This window comes from Artemia franciscana, chromosome 13, assembly GCF_032884065.1.
Source record: "Artemia franciscana chromosome 13, ASM3288406v1, whole genome shotgun sequence".
NCBI lineage: Eukaryota > Metazoa > Arthropoda > Branchiopoda > Anostraca > Artemiidae > Artemia > Artemia franciscana.
Window position 1 is genome coordinate 12,012,107 of NC_088875.1, and position 18,031 is coordinate 12,030,137.

Consider the following 18,031-nt stretch of genomic DNA (forward strand, 5'->3'; position numbering starts at 1 on the left):
TTTAAATTATCCTCTATATCATTAATATGCAGAAAAAGAAGACAAGAAGACGTAATGCACACCAGTTTCACAGCCAACCGGCTTTTTACTACTCTGGATATACGTTTGTCAAGCCTCATAGCTACCCTTGCTACCAAATAAATCTTTACTATAATCATTACGAATTCTCGGGCAAGCCCATGTTTGACAGTCTTCTTACCAGAAATTCCCTTGCAAATCCATGAAAAATTCTATCACATTTTAAAAAATGATTCATCATATCGGTATTACCGAGTTTCCGGCCCTTTTCCGAAATATTACTGGGACTTTACTTGTTCAAAAGTGATGGTTGACCTTCTACTCGTTTCAGTGATTCTTATGGTTTCTCCTAGGTAATACGCTGGAAAGGTTCTCGATCTTCTTCTTTAAAAGGTTTATGTGAAAACCGGCTTGCTAAGCCTACTATGTTTTGAAGATCAATATCTTTATACAATCGACTTCTCTCTCGCCTTTTCCTTGCCTTTAAATAATCTGGCGAACTTTCAGCTTTTGTAACTCTTCTTTCTTTATTTCTACTCCTAAGAGACTCTTCACTAACTTCCAGAATTATCTACTATCACTAAGCCACTACACCCAACTGGTTCTCTAACGTTCATCCTAGTTAAAAACTAATCCTAATAAAAAAAAATATTTTCCATTCAGCAACCTCTCCTTGGCAATAACGACGACAACCTTCTCATGGTAAGAGCAGTACTTCTAATTTCAGTCACCATCGAGCCGCTGGCCGTCCTGTACAGTTTCTGACCATCAGGAAGGTGCTTTTAAAATATGCTGTTCTTACAAGACTGCCAAAGTCACTCTCGCTGGGGGGTCAATCCCCTTGGGAAAATGAAGGACCAACGGTTTTGCAGAAAAGGTTCTTTGTGGTGCAATACAAGGTGGAAGAAAGAAGTTACCTCATTATTACCAGTTCTTGGGGTCAAGTACTCCTGATGGCTGGTGAATGGTAGATGACTTTCCTCTCTTTTGAGAGACGAACGTTGGCTTCCCTAGCTGGTCTAAATTTTGTGAGTGGGTTCTCGGAATGCGCTGTGGATAATAAGGGTAATTCATATGACCACAAACTCTTCAATTATCTTCAGATGAATCATATTTCTTTCAGTTTTCAAGTTGGGATAATTGGTGATTTGATGCAGTGTTGCCACTATAGTAAAACCTAATATACTAGAATGAAGTAAGAAATTATCCGAATTTTTCTAAGCTTCGTGTGTGTATTTTTTCATGGGACCCTTCTCCGTTACTTCCTATTGATGCCTGGTATTTTCTATAAACTGAAGCTTGGTGGCAATGAAGCAATATTTTTTTATTTTTCAGACCCATCATTTAAAGGGCTATTACTGAGAATAACACCCTTTAAATGGGCGGAAATGTATATTAAAAATTTTACAAGCCTAGATATCAGTCAGTGTAAGAATATTATATTGCTGTGCAAATACTGAAAAAACTGGACGTCTTTTCGTAGTATTTATAAGAATATTAAATCATTAGTAATCTTTTACAAAGCTTATTTTTCCCCTACAAATCAAGAATCTGTGATTGTAAAATAGTTTATTTATGAAAGCTAACACTTAACAACAAATAGTAAATTTAGGGACCAGACGTTTTCAAACGTGTGGAGAAATATTAGAATAAGTTTTCTTAATTATTTGGAAATTTTGAGACTACAAATAGCTTTTTTTTTACTTTTCAGTCCAAACTTCTACAATATTAAACCGTCATTTGAAAAAAAAATGTAGACCAATTTTATTAGTCCGTGATTAAGCGACCAGGACAAAATATATACTACGCAAAAAAAATGTAAGGCCAGACAGAGTAAAGTAACGGACATCTATTAATTTTACTTTTATTTTGGAAAAATGGAAACCACAGGAAATAGCTAAGAGTAAAATATATCGTCAGAGGTTTCAAATATGACATTAAAACTTCATTTTTGCATGGGAACGGTAGCCGGTAATGTTTGTGGTTTAGCTTTTACTATGATGCTTCCAGGCTATTTAAAGCAAGAATACTTGCCTAATAATATAGCTATAGTCAGCTTTATGATATACTGAGAAATAAAAATATGACAGCTGATTTATTGAGACAGTCAAACATTTTGAAACACGATTTTTTACAATAAAAAACTATTGCATAGCGGATAGCTCAATTGAAATTTATAATGAAATGTGTCATAATGCAGAAACCCGCAAATGTACTTTTTGCATTTTCTATATACAAGGCATAGAACTTGGAAATATTTTTCATTTTGGTATACATTTTCATTAAACTTGATTTTAGAGATTTCGTCGTTTACTTGAAAAAAAAAATACTAAATACAATATTAGTTAGCAATTTCCTACTAGCGTGTAAAAACAAAAGCAGTTATTGATTAACGATTCTGATAAATGGATCAACTGGGAAGAAAAAGCAAATAAATACAAGCTGAGAAAAAAAAATGCTCGTCCTTAAGGTTTTCTCATCTTTTAGAATTTCTTAAGAATTATCCGATAATTTTTTCTAACAACAATTAGGTATGTTAGAGAAATTTGCAGTCAATGTACGCTATTTTTTTTTTTAGCTCGCTCAATAAAATTGTTAGTAAAATGGTTAACTTAAAATTTTGTTAGGACGGTGAAAAACGCGCCGCCAAAAATCTTTTACCGTGCCGCTGCCGAAAAGGCTTCAGCACGCCGATGCGCCGCCTAAAATTTCAAGCGCTGAATTATTTCGGAGATTATTTAGAGGGATATATAAAACAAAGTTTGCTATCTAACAGTACATGTAAAAATTCGGATCCTATCAATATGTTTTTGAATCTACTCGTCAACGATGGACTTTAGATATCTACTTGGTCCTCTTTGTTGCACTGTAATATTGTCTAATTAAAATGAAAAATGCATCTATTCTACAAAGGCCAGAAAGCAAAGTGATAAAAATTTTAAGTAATACCCCCCTTCCCACCCAAAATTATGTTATACGTATGTACATAGAAGCATGGGCAAAGTGGAAGAACTAAACTTATATGCACATTCTTTGTCTTCCTAACAACCTTCTCAAAAACAAATTAAATATAAAATAGCAATGAATTCCTTGTGATTTAAATGAGGTTCTTGATGCTGATGCTCAGTTGCCCATTGAGCAGGTTGCTGATGATCTGCCTCCTATGTTACCAAAATATGAACAATACAGGCGCCTAGAACGGGATTTGACCACAAGATGAAATGTAACATATAGTATGATGCAAAGTATTATTCAATGCGAAGGCCCTCTGGGAAGGGTTTTGTGTAGAATTGGGAAATCTGGCCTTGTTTGCAAGCTTCTAGATGTTGATTATTATGAACTAACGCGTGACCTTTGCTCTCTACAACCAAATTTTTCTACTAGAATCGAGGCTATTGAGAGAGAATTATTTCCGATCCTGAATGTTGCTCTGATCATAAAGGGCCTCCTAAAATGTCACCTTAAAGAGCAATATAATGATAGCAGCAGTATTTTGCTTCTGAAAGAAAATGTGGAAGACAAGTTTGAATTTTACTTCCCAAGGGATTTATAACATATTACGTGAAGCGACTTTGTGCAAACAAAGTAGTGTAGGGGATCCAGCTACGGAACTTACAACCTTTTTAATGCACTAAAGCTTGCCTATACTCAAATAAAGCATTGACCTACATAAATAACAATACTTAAAGTGAGATGCCTCATTAGAATAACCAGTTTTTCCTAGCAACTAGATCCGGTGAATGACCTACATATTCCTGTTGGAACATGATTAACATATATTCAATATTCACATGTCAATTGATTCAAGTACAGAAAGGTGGTGACCAATTAAGTGAACCATTTATTTGATTTCAAACTAGACTAGTAGAATTTATGATATAATGTTGAACATTACTTAACAGCATCTATATCATATGAACACTGTAACCGCTTGTATCATCACATTCATGGGTATGAGTGCTTATACCAACACTTCCTTTAGAGGAAAACTTATGGTCATCCATGTCCTACCTCTAAGGAGCCCAATACCCCCCCTCAAATTTTACCCTCCTTTTCTTGTACTTTTCTTTAAGTTTAAATCTTATTAACTAAGTTTTTTCTTAGAAATTTCTTTAACTTTTTTTCATGTCTTAAAATGACATAAAATATACTTAAAACAAAAGAAAAATTCACTTGTAATATTTTGAAATATTAAATGAAGCTGGTATTGACATGTCAATCGTGATGCTAACCGTCCTAGCCGAGTGGACTGATGCGCTGGATTTACGATCCTTTGTCCAAGAGGACGAGGGTTCAAATCCTAGTGTACCTAATTGTTTGATTTGGGATGGGGGTCAGTGGCGTTAATCTTTAAGCTCAGTCAGAGTCAAACCAGTTCTAAATGGGTACCTGGAGAAATCTGAGGAAGCTAAACAGGAAGAGTGTGCACTTTACGTGGTAATATCAAAAATTAACACACAAACAGAGACAAGAGAGAGAGAGAGAGAGAAACAAACAAAGAGAGAGAGAGAGAGAAAGATTTGGAAACACCTGGCTGAATTTTTTTCAATATCATAACCTATTATCATATGGCACTCTTCTAAAAAAAGTAAAAAAAAAAAATTGTCACTACAAATATATCACGACTAACATATCAATATCAGGTTGATTTCGTACTTCTAAAATATCACAAGTGATTTTTTTGTTTGAAGCATATTTTATGTAGTTTTAAAACCTTAAAAAATTTCAATAAAAAATTAGTCCAAAAAAATTCTAATTCAAAAAAAGATGTCACTACAAAATTATTTTCTAGTAGGAAAAATCACGACTAATATATCTATATCATCTTCATTTCATATTTTGAAAATATCACGAGGGAATTTATTTGTTTTAAGTATATTTTATATCATTTTGAGACATAAAAAAAGTTGACTGAAATTTCTAAGTAAAAGAAATAAAGGTGAAAAAATTAAACTTATAAAACAAGTCAAACATTCGTGGTAACGAACTGTAGTAAGGAGCGACCCGGCTGAATAGTGACCAAAACTCTAAAAAATGGAATTTTGATACCAATAGCTACATCAAAAGAATCGCATTTTAATACTGATTTTAAATATATAAGTTTCATCAAGTTTGGTCTTACCCATCAAAAGTTACGAGCTTGAGAAAATTTGCCTTATTTAGAAAATAGGGGAAAACGCCCCCTAAAAGTCATGGAATCTCAACAAAAATCACACCATCAGATTCAGCGTATCAGAGAACCCTATTGTAGAAGTTTCAAGCTCCTATCTACAAAAATGTGGAATTTTGTATTTTTTGCCAGAAGGCAGATCACGGATGCGTGTTTATTTGTTTGTTTGTTTTTTTCCCAGGGGTGATCGTATCGACCCAGTGGTCCTAGAATCTTGCGAGAGGGCTCATTCTAACTTAAATGAAAAGTTCTAGTGTCATTTTTAAGTAACCAAAAAATTGGAGGGCAGCTAGGCCCCTCGCACGCTAATTGTTTTCCCAAAGTCAACGGATCAAAATTCTGAGATAGCCATTTTATTCAGCGTGGTTGAAAAACCTTTAACGGATAAAAATTAAGCGTGGTTGAAAAACCTTATAACTATGTCTTTGGGGATGACGTACTGCTCCACAGTTCCCCTGGGAGGGGCTACAAGTTACAAACTTTGACCAGTGCTTACATATAGTAATGCTTATTGGGAAGTGCACAGACGTTTTCAGGGGGATATGTTGGGGGAACTTTCCATCGAGGAATTTTTCATGGTGGAAGAAAATTTCCATGAAGGGAGCGCAGGATTTTTTAGCATTATTTAAAAAAAGCAATGAAAAAATAAATATGAAAAGTTTTTTCAACTAGAAGTAAGGAGCAGCATCAAAACTTAAAACGAACAGAAATTATTACGCATATGAGGGGCTCACCTCCTACTAATATCTCGCTCTTTACGCTAAAGTATTTTTAGTGATTTCAACTATTTATTCTACGGCTTTTGTGATTCAGGGGTCATTCTTAATGAATTGGGACAAAATTTAATCTTTAGTGTAAAGAGCGAGGTACTGACGAGTGGGTGAACCTCTCATATATGTAATAAAAACATGAGATTACAAAAGTTCGTTACGTAAGCTAATTTATAAGTTACGTTTATCTTTTACTAATAAACATTCGTAAAAAATTAAAAATTCTAGTTGCCTTTTTGAGTAGCCAAAAAATCGCAGGGCAACTAGGCTTCCTCCACCGTTCCCTTTTTCTCAAAATCATTCGATCAAAACTATGAGAAAGCCATTTAGCCAAAAAAAAAATAATAACCTTGCAAATTTCGTGTTAATTATTCCTCTGCGGAGAGCCAAAATCAAAACATGTATTGATTCAAAAACGTTCAGAAATTAAATAAAAAAACAAGTATTTTTAGCTGAAAGTAAGGAGCGACATTAAAACTTAAAACGAACAGAAATTACTTCGCATATGAAAGGGGCTGCTTCCTCATCAACGCCCCGCTCTTTACGTTAAAGTTTTTTTTACTGTTTTAAAAAGCAGAGTTGAGAAAAAGAGTCGAACTTTAGCATAAAGAGCGGGGCGTTGATGAGGAAGCAGCCCCTTTCATATACGAAGTAATTTCTGTTCGTTTTAAGTTTTAATGTCGCTCCTTACTTTCAGCTAAAAAACTTGTTTTTTTATTTAATAAAAAAAGAGAGAGGTGTCAAAAAGTGGAAGAGTGGCATTGGGGCCCTTGGAGGTTAAAAATGGATTACGATAAGTTCCCTCTAAAAGAAGTGCTGATACAAGCACTCATTCCCATGAACATGACGATATAGGCGGTTACACTATGCATTTGATATTAATATTATATCATAAATTCTATTAGTCCAATTTGAAATCAAATAAAATGCTTTACTTAGGTGGTCATCACCTTTCTGTTCTTGAATCAATTGACACGTGAAGGTTGAAATGTGTTAATCATGTCCTAACAGGAATATCTAGGTCATTTACCGGATCTAGTTACTAGGAAAACCGGTTTTGCTAATGAGGTATCTCTCTTTTAGTATGGTTATGTAAGTAGGTTAATGCTCTAGTTTAGCATGGCAAGGTTTAGCTCCCAAGTAAGGGTTAAAGTTCCGTAGATGGATCCCCTACACTACTAATCCACGCTTCAGGTCCCTCCGCTACAACTTGTACTGAACATTTTAGTGCAGTAGACATTCTTTTTTCAAAGAGGAGAGGGCCATCGAAAGGCCTGAAGAAGAGGTTGTCATCTTTGGCACCGTCAGTGGATCAGCTACCCCAATCAGTTGTCTGAATGTGGCTAGTGGTTTTTGTCACAAGAGAAGCAACCCTAAATCTGCTCATGATCATGCATGAAAGAAGAGGCTGCTCGATCAAATAATGTGTCAGAATGAATGATAATGCAGAACAGGATGAAAATGCTTATTTTTTTTGGCGTCAAGAAGATTTATATCTGGGCTTGACAGCCAATGCCAGGATATCAAAAGATCATGTCCCAGTTGATACAATCAATCGAGCTATTGCCTTCTGGAAAAGATATTCTACTCAGCTGCCATGGATTACAGCTTTGGCAAGAAAAGTTGTATCGTTGCCGGGAACAAGTGCCGCAGCAAAAATGATTTTCAATGGTGCAGGACTGAATGCTGCTGCTAAGCTCTATGCTCTGTACTACTCAGTTCTATGTTGGCCCCACACCGTATAAAGAAGCTTATTATCATACATGATAACTGCAAGCTTGTCAAAGCTTTAAAGGAATGCGATAAAGTTTATTCCAAGCAAAGTGTTTTGAATTTCTTATTCTGCCTCCTTAAACTAACAAAAAGCGTGAGAATTGACTAAAGAGGGATTTAAAACTTAATTCAAATTAAATCCTGAAAGTTAAAGCCACATTTAAAAATCTGATGATATAAAGTGTTTTTCTTTGCAAAATGTTGCTTCTCTTTCTTCTAACACCTGGAAACAAACTGTTCTTAAAGGAAAACATCTTAAGTTTTCTAGAAATTGGCTAGGTAAAAAAAAATTCCAAAATTAAATCCTATATGCTAAAGTAAACCTTTGATCGTTTTACCCACCGTGTTCAAGCACGTCCACAACCGTGGTGCCTTAATTACTGACATGAGAAGGAGACTAATTAAGCTCTTTAGTTCTCAAAGGAGCCGGATGAAATGTTTCATTTTAAAACTTTTACTATATCACTCTTAGCTGAGAGGATTCAATCTTAAAGCAATAAGAAATAATAGCTTCTGTAGTGCTAAGAGTGAGGGGCCGAGGGGTAGGGTAGTCAAAGAAACGGAATACAGGTTACAAGACCAGAAAATTCAGATATGAAGTAAGATATAAACACCAGATTCCATCAAGGTTTCATTAATTAGCCATGGATTTATGGTGTAAATAAATTTGTTTAATTTAAATTTTAGAGCTTAATTTAGATTAGATTTTAAATTACCTATTATGCCGGATTAATTCAAATATCAGGCAGTTCAAGGTCTCGCTGTCGATCATTTGGGTTAGTAGAAGCTTTTATGAGAATTTAAGATTGATATTTCGTTCTTATTTTATTCGAGGTTCAGTCATGGTAATGAAGCTCAAAAGAAAATGTGGACCGAATTCCAATAAAAACTGATACCACTTTTGTTTTCAAAACTTATTAAAAGTGGCCAAAAAATTAAAAAAATGAACAAATGCCCATCAATTGATGGCATACTGCCGATAATTTTTTGTAATGCGGCGCCAAAAAACGCCACTGGCGTTTTGAGTGATTACATCGTCACCGACTCATCATCGGCGGCGTTATTGTGTCCGCCGCCACTGACATTCCTTTTGGCACGGCTTCGGGGTCTAGTTCCTATTAAATGTTGAAGGTACCATGCTAAAGCCATTTTAGATATAAATTTTTTACTATAGCTTTCTCACAAGTTTTCAAATAGAACAAGTGTTCGAGCTCAGGATCTATATTGAACTCAGAAAACTTTTACTGGAGCGGACCATTTCTCGAATGACAGCCCACGATTATTATCTATGTAGTATTTTTCTTCCCTTTCTTCCTTTGTTGCTCTGTGTTCTGTGGTTTAATGTGTTAATGTCTGTTTTTTGGTATTATTCCAAATCTCAACTTGTGTTTCCTGTGACCATTAAAAGTGTGTTGCATGAGTTATTTATGTTTCAGATGCATAGTTGGCAGTCTTTATTTTGTTTCTTACTCTCCTTTCCACTCATTCCTATGTCTTCAAAACCCAGTGTTATTTTTTTAATTCCATTTAGCTTATGCTCAAGTTTCAGATTTTAACTATGAACCGTATTCTCATCGACTCTGGCCAGGCGGGGTTGGGCTCAGGAGAAAGCTGACGAAGCAATATTCCATATGGCTGCTGTTTTTGATATGTTTTGTGGTATTATTTAATATCCCAGCTTTTTTTCCTGTGACTATTAAAAGTATGTTGCATTAGTTATTTATGTTCCAGTTGCATAGTTGGCAGTCTTTATTTTGTTTCTTATTCTCTTTTCTATTCATTTCTATGTCTTCAAATCCCAGTGCGTTTTTTCTTTCCAATCCTTTTAAAGTTCAAGTTTCAGTTTTTAATTGGGAATCGTGTTCTCATCGACTATATAATTAGAAAGGTCAAGGCTATTCCACCGTTCTATTAAACCGACTGTCTACTCTAAAAAAAAAAAAAAAAAAAAAAACAGCTTGATGTTGAAAGCTTATTAAATAATACGATTTTGAGTAGTGATAATATGACTGATCTAACTTGTTTTTCTCATCTAAACAGTAACTACGTAACAGATTTTGAGTGTGCTGAGGGGATGAGGGAATGCCGGCGTTTCAGCTCAATACTCAAGGACTATTCTCTTCCTTAGAGCAGCTTAAGATTCTAAAGGATGATTTGCAGCCACAAGTTGTTGGTCTGTGTGACTTTTTTGGATAGTTCTAATGAATCACGTTTCGATTTGCCTGGTTATTGTTCTGAGTGAATGAACCGGGTCTTGCTCTTTATGTGTTTAATAAACTGGCATATTGCATTCGCAGAAACCTTTCTTAGAATGTGAAGGAGTTTTCGAATCACTTTTAGTCGAAACATCCGTCTCAGCAAAAAAGTTGCTTAATGGTGGGGTTTATCGGGCTCCCAGCGGTTCTGTCCTAGACTTCTTAAATATTCTTAATGAAACAATGGAATTTGTTCATAACCAGCCATGTAATAAGGTTGTTATGAGTGATTTTAACTTAAGTGTTCTGGATGATCTTCTGTGTCAATAGAGTTTCTCGCTTTAATCCTTTCTTATAGTATGCTGCCAACGACCCTTATACTTATTTGGGTAACTGAAACAACAGCAACTCTAATTGATAATATTTGTCACTCCTTTTGCATATTCAAATGTCTCATAGCTGATTTTTAAAATTATTTTTAATTCATAAATTGTTGATGATAGTTTTTATTTGTTTATCATATTACGTTTTTTCGTTTTAATATTTTGGATGTTTTTTTAAGCGTTTTTTTTATAAGTGTAGCAATTTATTTTTATTTTTTATTTGGTCATAGAAAATATTTAATGGTTAAAAAATACCCTGGCGAGTGATTTCCTTTTGATTTTATGGTGGATAATTTTCAGCTTTTCTTAATGCATTTTTTTTCTTTTTGCCACATTTGTGGAATCCGGCTTGCCTATTTTCAGCTATGGATATTGGTTTTTGAATGAAATCTCTTTCCTTCTGTCACTTCTTCTCATTCTTTTTTTCCTTTTTTCTTCTATTTTGTCATTAGATATTTTTGAACTTATATGCTTAATTGATTAATAGTTTAATATGTGAATGTTTTATTTCGTGATCCTCTTGCTTTACGGGCCATAGAGTCTTTGTGGGCTCTCTTATTGTATGTGTTATTGAGTTGCTTTTTCATTGAAAATATAGACATATATCCATCTAACAACCCAATAAACAAAACGTGAGCGCATATTTAGCTTTTGTTTAGCATTATTCAAGAATGTATCTTGAGTTGCGGAAATAAAAAGTTATTCTATTTCATATAAGCTCAAAGGCTTATTTTGTAGGCATATTTTAAACTTAAGTTTATTGTTTTACTTTATTACGAATAAAGAATTTTATTTTTCTTCAGATATAAAACCAAAACACATCTTCTAAAAAATGCTGCCGCACTAACAAAAACTTCACAGTTTTGTAGACACACAGCAGTAACAAGTAGTAATTTCTATTCCACAACAAATCACAACATAACCATTATCAACTCAAACTTCAAATCAGCCTTTCTCATTTGAACAATCAACACATTATTCACCCCCCCCCCCCAAAAAAAAAATTGCTCTATACCACACTCAAAGACCCTTCCCCTGTCCATCCCCCACCAAAAAAAATTAATTACTTTCTAGCAAGTTACATCATTTTTTAAATTACTTTATTAACGGGTTTATGGGCTAATTATGGTTTATAGTAAAGTGTCCTAGGGTTTATATCGCCTGAACTTCAGAAAATTTTCCCGAATGGCCTATTCAGAAAATCCCACAGAATACAAATTTCTCAGGCAAAATCACATACAAAAAATATATGTTACAGATGTATATGTACCCTATGTTCCAATGGTAAAAAAATCGAGTATCCAGGTACATTTAGGCTACTTATGATGACGTTCATGCATGCTAGAAGCCTAAAAAACCGAAGTTAGACGAGCATAAGCGCCGAATTGATAGGTACCTTTAAATTATTAAATAAAAAAAAAACTAGTTTTTTTAACTGAAAGTAAGGAGCGACATTAGAACTTAAAACGAACAGAAATTACTCCGTATATGAAATGGGTTGTCCCCTCCGCAGTCCCACGCTCTTTACGCTAAAGTTTGACTCTTTGCCACAATTCTACTTTTTAAAACAATTAAAAACTTTAGCGTAAAGAGCGTGGGACTGCGGAGGGGACAACCCATTTCATATACGGAGTAATTTCTGTTCGTTTTAAGTTCTAATGTCGCTCCTTACTTTCAGTTAAAAAAACTAGTTTTTTTTATTTAATTTCTGAACGTTTTTGAATTAATGCATGTTTGATTTTGGCTCTCCGCACATAAATTATTGAAATGAAATTAGTATATTAATTTTTTTTTTTTGGCTAAATGGCTTTCTCTTAGTTTTGATCAGACGATTTTGAGAAATAAGGGGTGGGGAAGGAGGCCTAGCTGCCCTCCAATTTTTCGGTTACTTAAAAAGGCTACTAGAACTTTTAATATTCAACGAACGTTTTTATTAGCAAAAAATATACGTAACTTAAGAATTAACTTACGTAACAAACTTTTATATTCTTATATTTTTATTATGTGTACGAGGGGGTTTGTACCCTCGTTAATACCTCGCTCTTTACACTAAATCGTAAGTTTTGTCCCAATTCTTTAAGAATGACCCCTGAATAAAAAAGGCCGTAGAATAAATAGTTGAAATCACTAAAAATATTTTTGCATAAAGAGCGAGGTATTTATCTCCTCCTAAATACCTTGCTCTTTATGCTAAAGTATTTTTAGAACCCCTCATATGCGTAATAATCTCTGTTCGTTTTAAATTTCAATGCTATTCCTTACTTTCATTTGAAAAAATGTTTTCATGTTTATTTTTTCATTGTTTTTTTATAGTAATGCTAGAAAATCCTGCGCCCTTTTCATTGAATTTTTCTTCCCCCATGACATATTCCTCAAAGGAAAGATCCTCCCACAAAGCCCTCTCCCATCAACCCCACCCCCCAAACCAAAAAATCCCCATGAAAACGTCTGTACACTTCCCAATAACCATTACTATATGTAAACATTGGTCAAAGTTTGTAACTTGCAGCCCCTCCCTTAGGGATTGTGGGGGAGTAAGTCATTCCCAAAGACATAGTTATTATGGTTTTCGACTATGCTGAACAAAATGGCTATCTTAAAATTTTAATCTGTTGACTTTTGGAAAAAAATGAGCATGGGAGGGGGCCCATTTGCCCTCCAATTTTTTTGGTCACTTAAAAAGGACACTAGAACTTTTCATTTCCGTTAGAATGAGCCCTCTCGCGACATTCTAGGACCACTTGGTCGATAAGATGACCCCTGGGAAAAAAAAAACAAATAAACACGCACCCGTGATTTGTCTTCTGGCAAGAAATACAAAATTCCACTTTTTTAGATAGGAGCTTGAAATTTTTGCTATAGAGTTCTCTGATATACCGAATGCGATAGTGTGATTTTCGTTAAGATTCTATGACTTTTAGGGGATGTTTCCCCCTTTTTTCCAAAATAGGACAAATTTTCTCAGGCTCGTAACTTTTGATGACAAAGACTAAATTAATTGAAACTTATATATTTAGAATCAGCGTAAAAATTCGATTCTTTTGATGTATCTTTTAGCATCAAAATTCAGTTTTTTAGAATTTCGTTTACTATTGAGCCGGGTCGCCCCTTACTACAGTTCCTTACCACGAACTGTTTGAAAAGAAAATAATTCGGTATTTCGGGGCTTCTGACATTATTACTCCTTTGCGGAAGTTAGGCTCAAAATTGAAAAAGGATTATATTTTTTCTCTGGGCCCCTTCCACCTCTTAGTTCGTTTATTTTCCCGTTAGTTTTCACCTGTTTTCGCTTTATAGTTGTGTTATCTCTTAGCAGTTCTTTCGTTAGTTGAGTTATGGTTGTGGTATATATGTTTTATCGCTCGTATAGTTGTGTTATTTTCAAATTATACTCCATAATAGAGAGGCTCCGAACACCCAGCATTGTATGTTAAGCTCTTAATTTGACGTTTTTTTCTAACGTGACCACATTCGTCCTGCGCCCTTTTCATTGAATTTTTTCCCCCATGGCATATTTCTCCAAGGAAAGATCCTCCCACATAGCCCCCTCCCTCAACCCTACCCCCAAAACCAAAAAAAAACCTGAAAACGTCTGCACACATCCCAATAACCATTATTATATGTAAACACTGGTTGAAGTTTGTAACTTGCAACCCCTCCCCCAGGGACTGTGGGGGAGTAAGTCATCCCCAAAAACATAGTTATTATGATTTTCGACTATGCTAAACAAAATGTCTATCTCAAAATTTTGATCCGTTGACTTTGGGAAAAAATGAGCGTGGGAGGGGGCCTAGATGCCCTCCAATTTTTTTGGTCACTTAAAAAGGGCACTAGAACTTTTCATTTCCGCTAGAATGAGCCCTCTTGCGACATTCTAGGACCACTTGGTCGATACGATGACCCCTGGGGAAAAAAAAAAAAAAAAAAAAAAAACAAACAAATAAACACGCACCCGTGATTTGTCTTCTGGCAAAAAATGCAAAATTCCACATTTTTGTAGATAGGAGCTTGAAACTTCTACAGTAGGGTTCTCTGATACGCTGAATCCGATGGTGTCATTTTCGTTAAGATCCTACGACTTTTAGGGGGTGTTTCCCCCTATTTTCCTAAATAAGGCAAATTTTCTCAGGCTCGTAACTTTTGATGGCTAAGACTAAACTTGATGAAACTTATATATTTAAAATCAGCATTAAAATGCGATTCTTTCGATGTAGCTATTGATATCAAAATTCAATTTTTTTAGAGTTCGTTACCACGAACTGTTTGATTTCAGTTGGACGTCTGTGTTACATATATTTTGTCTGTGGCCTAAACTTTTCACAAGAGATAATGGAATAGCTTTCTGTTTTTGCTAAAAAAATTTCTCAGTTATACTGAAAAAAGACAAAGGCTTAGGTTAATTCAAATCTCATAGGGACATATATTATACCTAATAATTTATTTTACCACTCCATTAACTCTTCAATTTACGTGACACCCATCAATTTACACTTAGACTAAGATTGTGTTTTAGAACTTGGAATTTATTATAAGGAGGTTCTTATTTTCAAAGGTAAATCCACAGTTATAACTTGCCATGGTTCTATGGCTTTTTTGGAACAAATATCTATATAATATATTTAATGCTCATTATTTCTTCTATATGAACTTTGTAATACAGCATTATTAATAATTCTGCCAATGTTTGGAGGTTTGATAGCCTAATATCTAACTCAAGATCTTCAAAATCTTAGATATCCTCATTTCACAATTTCAGAAACACTGTAAGAAAAAGGGAAGTGACAACTTACTTCATTAAATGCTTCTTCGGTTGTTCCTCTTGAATTTGCTTCAAACTTGGTGCTGTCAGGATTTATATCATCCGGCAAGGTTTCTGTTGCAATGGGAACAGGTAGAGGACTTGGCCCAGACAAATTTACCTGAAATTATAGACGTAAACCCCAAATATTGAATTTCACTTAAAAGACGGGACATCAGCTATATCGTATCATGAAGAAAGTTTGGTGACAAATTAAAATAAATTATTTGTAAAAAATTGAAAAAATAATATTCGTCCCATGTACGAAAACCTCTCCATAATATACGATAGCCTCTCCATAGCAGAATATACGAAAACCCATATTATACGAAAACCTCTCCATAGCAAACCAACAAGAAGAGGAAGAAGTTTATTTACTAAAAATCCAAATCTGCAACTGATTCCACATTTTCAGCGAAAAAGAATTTAGTGATTCACTGGAACAAATATATATTATATATATATATATATATATATATATATATATATATATATATATATATATATATATATATATATATATATATATACTGCAACTGTTCCAAGGATCACACAAACTTGACCATATGCTCAGACAACTGTTTGTCTATTAACGCCATGTCTAGACTAAGATTGCATCCAGAGGGCAAGGGAGTCATTTGTTGAGCCATATGGGCCACATTTGTGAGCCAAGGAGCCATATGGGGAGTAGTATCCCTTCAATGGGTTTAACCGGGCCCTATCCCTGTGTGCAATTGCAGTTGCTAGTCCCTCATATCCAGCAAAATTTTTTTTATGAGAGTCTTTGAACATTCTCTGGTAACATTGTATGCCTATTTTCTCGATGAAATCATTCAATGGATACAAGCGCTATCTTGACTATCGCATCGACATTTTGACTGACGAATTCAGACGGTTTGAACTGGATTTATTAGGAGTTTCAGAAACTCATATCCCAGGGGTAGGAAGCATGAAATTAGGTGACATAGAATTTGTTTACTCAGGAAGGAAGGATGGGGTACATAGACAGGGAGTAGGGCTCATGATGAATAAGGAAGCTGCTAAGTCTTGTTTAGGCTGGGAAGGTATTAATAATAGAATACTAATTGCTCATTTTATGACTAAAAAGTTTAGGGTATCAGTTATAGTAGTATATGCCCCCATTGAACCAACTGATGGAGATACTAGTGACTCAGATGAATTTTACTTACAGTTACAGGAGCAAATAGACAGGGTACCAGGTAGAAATATGGTGTTTTTGCTAGGAGATTTTAATGCCCAGGTTGGTAGAAATAGGGATAGATGGTATCCTAGCCTAGGTAATTTTGGTGTAGGAAAAGAAAACAGTAATGGCTATAGGCTTTTGCAATTTTGTAGGTATAACAATCTAGTTATAACCAATACGGTGTTTGGTCACAAAATGGCCCATAAGTTGACATGGTATTCACGTGATGGTAAGACAGCAAACCTTATTGATTATGTTATTGTAAACAGAAGACTAGCAGGATCAATACAAGATACTAGGGTGTATAGGAGTGCCGTTATTGATGTTAAAAGTAAAGATCACCATCTAGTAGTGTCTAAGGTTAATTTAAAGCTGAAATTTCGGAAGAGTAACTCCCTCCCGGGAAGTTATGATGTTGGTAGACTTCAGGATGAAAATTTGAGAAAAAAATTCCAGGAACAGTTGAGTACTAAACTTGAGGGTTTAAAATTTGACAATGTGGAAGATGGATGGAATAATTTCAGAAAAACAATTTGTGAAGTTGCTGATGGTGTCCTAGGGAAGAGTGCTAAGACAGCAACTAGGAATATTAGTGAAAAAGCTTTAGGTTTAATATGAGAGTAGAAGGGGTTTGTATAAGAATTATCTGAGCGATAGGTCGTATGAAAACAAAAGGAATGTAAAGAAAGTGGAGAAAGCATTAAAATATGAACTAAGGAGATGTGAAATGGAGGCGATGGATAAAATTGCTGAGGATCTGGAAGATGCGGCTAGACGGCATAATAGTAAAATATTATACTGGCATGTTAATAAATTGAAAGGGAGTAGCCGATCCGGACTAGTCCCAGTTAAAGATAGAAATGGGGTCACAATTAGTGATAAGGAAAAAGTTAAAGAAAGATGGGTGGAACATTTTGAGAATGTGCTAAACCGAGATACAGTTGCAGGAAAAGATATAGATGAAAATGAAAAAGTTTGTGATACCTTGGATGTGAAGGAAGATTTGTTTAGTGAGGAAGAATTAGCGACAGTACTAGAAGGATTAAAAAATAATAAGGCCCCAGGTGCTGATAGTATGATTAATGAGTTCCTTAAATATGGTGGCTCTGAGGTTAGGAATAAGCTACTGAAGATTATGAACATGATTTTTGAAAAAGGGGAAGTACCCAATGATTTTAGGAAAACCTTAATTAAACCACTGTATAAGAAAGGTGACAAGAGTGAATGTCGGAATTATCGAGGCATTAGTCTGGTCTCTGTAGGTAGCAAATTACTGAGTAATATGATACTTTTTAGACTGAGACATGCTGTAGACAAAGTTTTAAGGGAAGAACAATGCGGTTTTAGAAAAGGTAGAGGATGTGTCGACCATGTTTTCACTCTTAGGTTAATAATTGAGAAGTCCCTTCGTTGTCAAACACCTTTGGTCCTTAGTTTTATCGATTATGAGCAAGCTTTCGATTCTGTTGATAGAACAGCGTTAACAAAGGTCTTATCGTTATATGGTATACCAGAAAAATACATTAAAGTGAGTTGCGCTATGTACGAGAATAATACTGCTGCGGTTAAGGTAGGAAATGAGGTTAGCAACTGGTTTTGTATTAAATAAGGAGTTAAGCAGGGTTGTGTTCTATCCCCCTTTATATGGATCATTTTGATGGACTTCGTCTTAAGGAGCACAGGAAAGGCAATTGGAGACCATGGAATCAAATGGGGAGGA

The 18,031-nt window shown here is 34.9% G+C and overlaps 1 protein-coding gene across 3 annotated transcripts in view; it reads right to left on the reverse strand.

The window, feature by feature from the left end:
* LOC136034528 (dihydropyrimidinase-like) overlaps positions 1-18,031 on the reverse strand; it is a 255,283-nt gene that overhangs the window by 215,531 nt on the left and 21,721 nt on the right. For all 3 annotated transcript variants that reach the window (XM_065715755.1, XM_065715756.1, XM_065715754.1), the window contains exon 2: positions 15,100-15,228. In XM_065715755.1, the coding sequence (XP_065571827.1) occupies positions 15,100-15,228 (129 nt within the window). The remainder of the gene's footprint in view (positions 1-15,099; positions 15,229-18,031) is intronic.